Source organism: Ornithorhynchus anatinus, chromosome 1 (assembly GCF_004115215.2).
Source record: "Ornithorhynchus anatinus isolate Pmale09 chromosome 1, mOrnAna1.pri.v4, whole genome shotgun sequence".
Classification (NCBI taxonomy): domain Eukaryota; kingdom Metazoa; phylum Chordata; class Mammalia; order Monotremata; family Ornithorhynchidae; genus Ornithorhynchus; species Ornithorhynchus anatinus.
Genome location: NC_041728.1, coordinates 50,273,386 through 50,279,385, shown reverse-complemented (window position 1 = coordinate 50,279,385; position 6,000 = coordinate 50,273,386). Strand labels below are relative to the sequence as shown.

The following is a 6,000-nucleotide window of genomic DNA, read 5'->3' as shown; positions in this document are numbered from 1 at the left end:
TTCCCCCTCCTATGCGAACCTGGTGATATCTGTTAAATACTTACTCTGAGCCAAGGACAGTGCTAAGCACGGGGGTAATAATAATTATTGTATTTGTTAAGAGCTTACTATATGGCAAGCACTGTTCTAAGTGCTGGGGTAGATACAGCGTGGCTCAGTGGAAAGAGCATGGGCTTTGGAGTCAGCTGTGTGACTTTGGGCAAGTCACTTAACTTCTTGGTGCCTCAGTTACCTCATCTGTAAAATGGGGATTAAGACTGTGAGCCCCACGTGGGACAACTTGATTCCCCTGTGTCTACCCCAGCGCTTAGAACAGTGCTCGGCACATAGTAAGCGCTTAACAAATACCAACATTATTATTATTATTTACAAGATAATCAGGTTGGACACAGTCCCTGTCCCACGTGGGGCTCACAGTCTCAATCCCCATTTGACAGATGAGGTAACCGAAACCCAGAAAAGTGAAGTGACTTACCCAAGGTCACACAGCAAACAAGTGGTGGAGCCAGGATGAGAACCCACAACCTCTGACTTCCAAGCCCATGCTCTTGCCACTAGGCCGTGCTGCTTCTCTACGCTTCCATAGAATGAAACGTATGGAAGCAATTGGGTAGATGGAAGATAAACAGGTGGAAGCCTGATTTACCCAAATGGGGCTCACAAGCTGAGGCCAGATCAGAGTCCGGCTTGGGGCTCCAGGTGGGTCAATAGTGTAGTAATAATAATAATAATAATGCCATTTGTTAAGCACTGACTGTGCAAAGCACTGTTCTAAGCGAGGGCTGGGGGCATAGGAGGGGGTCGGGTTGTCCCACGTGGGGCTCACAGTCTTCATCCCCATTTTCCAGATGAGGTCACTGAGGCCCAGAGACGTGAAGTGACTTGCCCCAGGTCACACAGCTGACAAGTGGCAGAGTCGGGATTAGAACCCACGACCTCTGACTCCTAAACCCGGGCTCTTTCCACTGAGCCACGCTGCTTCTCAGTAGCACCTTCTTCTTCTGGTAGATGGTGGTGTTGGCGGTGGCAGGATCAGCAGCAACGGGCTCACAACTCAAGGCTCATGGCTCACAGCTCAGTCCTCCCTTGGCCTTCTTTTCCCTCACAGCTCCAGGTGGCCCATTTCTTGGGGAAAGCATGTTGGAGAGCACTCTTCAAGAACCCCCAGTGGCTGCCCATCCTCCTCCAAATGCTCCTTACCACTGGCTTTAAGCACTTAACCAGCTTGACGAGCAGCGTGGCTCAGTGGAAAGAGCATGGGCTTTGGAGTCAGAGGTCATGAGTTTGAATCCCAGCTCTGCCACTTGTCAGCTGTGTGACTGTGGGCAAGTCACTTTACTTCTCTGTGCCTCAGTTACCTCATCTGTAAAATGGGGATTAAGACTGTGAGCCCCACGTGGGACATCCTGATTCCCCTGTGTCTACCCCAGTGCTTAGAACAGTGCTCAGCACATAGTAAGCGCTTAACAAATAACAACATTATTATTATTATTGTGCCCGCCTACCTCGCCTCCCTAATCCCCTACCACAGTCCAGCCCGCACACTCCGCTCCCCTTCCTTTAGAGAGAAGCAGCATGGCGTAGTGGCTAGAGCACGGGCCTGGGAGTCGGAAGGTCATGGGTTCTAATCCCGGCTCTGCCACTTGTCTGCTGCGTGGCCTTGGGTGAGTCGCTTCACTTCCCTGGGCCTCAGTGACCTCATCTGCCAAATGAGGATGGAGACTGTGAGCCCCACGTGGGACAGGGACTTGGTCCATCTCATTGGCTTGTATCCACCCCACCGCTCAGTATGGGTAGTGGTACATAGTAAGCGCTTGACAAATACCGATATATTATTATTATTCTAGTGCCAGCTTATACACTGTGGCCCGATCTTGTCTTCAAAGCACTATTAAGACTGCATCTCCTTCCCGAGGCCTTCCCCCATTCAGCTTTCCTTTTCCTGGCTCCCGCTTTCCCGCTCCCTTCCGGGTCCTCAAAGCACCTTGGATCTGTGACCTCCATGTCAGCTGTGTGACCTTGGGGAAGTCACTTAACTTCTCTGTGCCTCAGTGACCTCACCTGGAAAATGGGGATGAAGACTGTGAGCCTCATGTGGGACAACCTGATTACCCTGTATCTCCCCCAGCGCTTAGAACAGTGCTTGGCACGTAGTAAGCGCTTAACAAAAACCAACATTATTATTATTATTTGATAGTCACCCCACCCTCAACTCCACAGCACTGATGTGCTCATCCTTAAATTATGTATTATACATTACTCATTCGTATTAACGTTTAGACGGCGAGCCCATTATTGGGCAGGGATGGTCCCTATCTGTTTCCGAATTGCACATTCCAAGCATTTAGTACAGTGCTCTGCACATAGCGCTCAATCAGTACTTGAGAAGCAGCGTGGCTCAGTGGAAAGAGCCCGGGCTTGGGAGTCAGAGGTCATGGGTTCGAATTTCGCCTCTGGTACTTGTCAGCTGTGTGACTGTGGGCAAGTCACTTCACTTCTCTGGGCCTCAGTTACCTCATCTGTAAAATGGGGATTAACTGTGAGCCTCACGTGGGACAACCTGATGACCCTGTATCTCCCCCAGCGCTTAGAACAGTGCTCTGCATATAGTAAGCGCTTAACAAATACCAACATTATTATTATTATTACTCTTGAATGAATGAATGAATGAATGAATGTCTGCCTCCCCCCAACTAGACGATAAGCTCGTGGGGGGCAGAAGCCGCGTCTGCTCAGCCCGCTGTAGTGTGCTCTCCCAAGCGCTCCGCTCAGTACAGTGCTGGGGACGTAGCATGGCTCAGTGGAAAAAGAGCACGGGCTTGGGAGTCAGAGGTCATGGGTTCGAATCCCTGCTCAGCCACTTGTCAGCTGTGTGACTTTGGGCAAGTCACTTAACTTCTCGGTGCCTCAGTTACCTCATCTGTAAAATGGGGATTAAGATTGTGAGCCCCAAGTGGGACAACCTGATTCCCCTGTGTCTACCCCAGCGCTTAGAACAGTGCTCGGCACATAGTAAGCGCTTAACAAATACCAACATTATTATTATTATTAATGCCGGCTCCGCCACTTATCAGCTCTGGGACTGTGGGCAAGTCACTTCGCTTCTCTGGGCCTCAGTCACCTCCTCTGTAAAATGGGGATTAACAGGGAGCCTCACGTGGAACAACCTGATCACCCTATATCTACCCCAGCGCTTGGAACAGTGCACTGCACATAGTAAGCGCTTAACAAATAGCAACATTATTATTATTAGGAAGCGCTCGGTAAGTGCCACTGAGGGAGTGATTGCCGGATGGGAGAGCGGCAGCTAAGGGGAGAGAGGAGGACGAGGAGGGGGCGTCGCCCGCCTTCCAGGACCGGCTGTTGGTCGCGCTCCCCGGCCGCTTCTGCCTCTCATTCATTCATCCAATAGTATTTATTGGGCGCTTACTATGTGCAGAGCACTGCTGTGTGACTGTGGGCAAGTCCCTTCACTTCTCTGGGCCTCAGTTCCCTCATCTGTAAAAGGGGGATGAAGACTGTGAGCCTCATGTGGGACGACCTCATTCCCCTGTCTCTCCCCCAGCGCTTAGAACAGTGCTCTGCACGTAGTAAGCGCTTAACCAATACCAACATTATTATTATCATTAAGCGCTTGGAATGTACAAATCAGTAACAGATAGAGACAGTCCCTGCCCGATGACGGGTTTACAGTCTCATTCATTCATTCAGTAGTATTTGTTGAGCGCTTCCTATGTGCAGAGCACTGTACTAAGCGCTTGGAATGGACAAATCGGTAACAGAGAGAGACAGGCCCTGCCCTTTGACGGGCTTACAGTCTAATCGGGGGAGACGGACAAAAACAATAGCAATAAATAATAATAATGTTGGTATTGGTTAAGCGCTTACTATGGGCAGAGCACTGTTCTAAGCGCTGGGATAAGACGGGGTCATCAGGTTGCCCCCCATGAGGCTCACAGGCTTCATCCCCATTTTCCAGATTCCTTCCTTCAGGCGTTCATTCAATAGTATTTATTGAGCGCTTACTGTGTGCAGAGCACTGGACTAAGCGCTTGGAATGGACAAATCTGAAACGCAGAGACGGTCCCTGCCCTTGGACGGGCTTACAGTCTAATCGGGGGAGACGGACAGACAAAAACAATAGCAATAAATAGAATCAAGGGGATGAACATCTCGTTAAAACAATAGCAAATGAATAGAGTCAAGGGGATGGACATCTCGTTAAAACCATAGCAAATAAATAGAGTCAAGGGGATGGACATCTCGTTAAAACCATAGCAAATAAATAGAGTCAAGGGGATGGACATAATAATGTTGGTACTTGTTAAGCGCTTACTATGTGCAGAGCACTGTTCTAAGCACTGGGGTAGATACAGGGTCATCGGGTTGTCCCACGTGAGGCTCACATTTAATCCCCATTTTACAGATGAGGTAACTGAGGCCCAGAGAAGTGAAGTGACTCGCCCACAGTCACACAGCTGACAAGGGGCAGAGCCGGGATTCGAACCCATGGCTTCTGACTCCCAAGCCCAGGTTCTTTCCGCTGAGCCACGCTGGACATCTCAATAAAACAATAGCAAATGAATAGAGTCAAGGGGATGGACATCTCGTTAAAACCATAGCAAATAAATAGAGTCAAGGGGATGGACATCTCGTTAAAACCATAGCAAATAAATAGAATCAAGGGGATGGCCATCTCATTAACAATAGAAATAGGGTAATAAAAATCGATACAAATGAGCAGACGAGCACGGGGCTGGGGGGGAAGGGAGAGGGGGAGGAGCAGAGGGAAAGGGGGCTGAGCTGCGGGGAGGTGCAAGGGGGGCAGAGAGGGAGCAGAGGGAAAAGGGGGGCGTGTAAGTCTCCAGCGGGAGCCCGAGGCACGTGCCCGCTTCGGCGGGGGCGCGCGGGCCGGGGAGGGGGAGGCGCGCGGCCGCGAGGAGGGGGAATGGGGGGAGGCGGGGCTGGTGAGCGCGTCTCCGGGCCAGCGGCGGGAGCGCGCCGAGGGATGCGGGGCGGGGGCGCGTGCCGGGGAGGGCGAGGCGCGCGCGGCAGGAATGGAGGAGGGGTGGGGGCTTGGGGAGCGCGTCACCGGGCGAGCGGCGGGAGCGCGCCGAGGGAGGGGGGAGCAGGAGGGCCGCGGGGGGGCGGGGGGGAGGCGCGCGGCCGCGAGCGGCGGGAATGGACGAGGGGGGGCGCTGGGGAGCGCGTCTCCGAGCGGGCGTCGGGAGCGCGCCGGGGGCAGCCGGACCCTGCGCGGCGGCGGCGGCGGCGGCGGCGGCAGCGGCAGCGGCAGCGGCTTCAGCAGCGCTTCTCTCCGCCGTCCGCCCTTCGGTCCTTCCGTCCCTCCGAGGCCGCGGGCAGCGGGATGCGGCAGCGGGGAGCCGCCTAAGGAAGGGGCTCGGGGGAGCCGGAGATGGCGGCCCGGAGCGCCCCGAACTGCCACCTGCGGCTGGAGTGGGTGTACGGCTACCGGGGACACCAGTGCCGCAACAACCTCTACTACACCGCCGCCGACGACATCGTCTACTTCGTCGCCGGGGTGGGCGTCGTCTACAGCCCCCGGGAGCACAAGCAGAAGTTCTACCGGGGACACAACGACGACATCATCAGGTAACCGGCGGGGCGACCGAGCGTCTCCCCACGGGAAACCCCTCCTCCTCCTCCTTCTCCTTCTCCTCCTCCTTCTTCTCCTTCTCCTCCTCCTTCTCCTCCTTCTCCTTCTCCTCCTTCTCCTCCTTCTCCTCCTCTTTCTCCTTCTCCTCCTTCTCCTCCTCCTCTTTCTCCTCCTCTTTCTCCTTCTCCTCCTTCTCTTTCTCCTCCTCCTCCTTCTCCTCCTTCTCCTTCTCCTTCTTCTCCTCCTTCTCCTTCTCCTTCTTCTCCTCCTTCTCCTTCTCCTCCTTCTCCTCCTTCTCCTTCTCCTCCTTCTCTTTCTCCTTCTCCTCCTTCTCCTTCTCCTCCTTCTCCTCATTCTCCTCCTTCTCCTTCTTCTCCTCCTCC

The 6,000-nt window shown here is 53.6% G+C and overlaps 1 protein-coding gene across 8 annotated transcripts in view; it reads left to right on the top strand.

Annotated features, from left to right (window-relative positions):
* The first annotated feature begins 5,335 nt into the window (after positions 1-5,335).
* EML5 (EMAP like 5) overlaps positions 5,336-6,000 on the top strand; it is a 169,951-nt gene continuing 169,286 nt past the window's right edge. For all 8 annotated transcript variants that reach the window (XR_003757763.1, XM_029059538.1, XM_029059460.1 and 5 more), the window contains exon 1: positions 5,336-5,613. Coding sequence is in view for 7 of the 8 variants with exons in the window: in XM_029059538.1 (XP_028915371.1) it covers positions 5,417-5,613 (197 nt within the window). In the remaining variant the exon portion in view is untranslated. The remainder of the gene's footprint in view (positions 5,614-6,000) is intronic.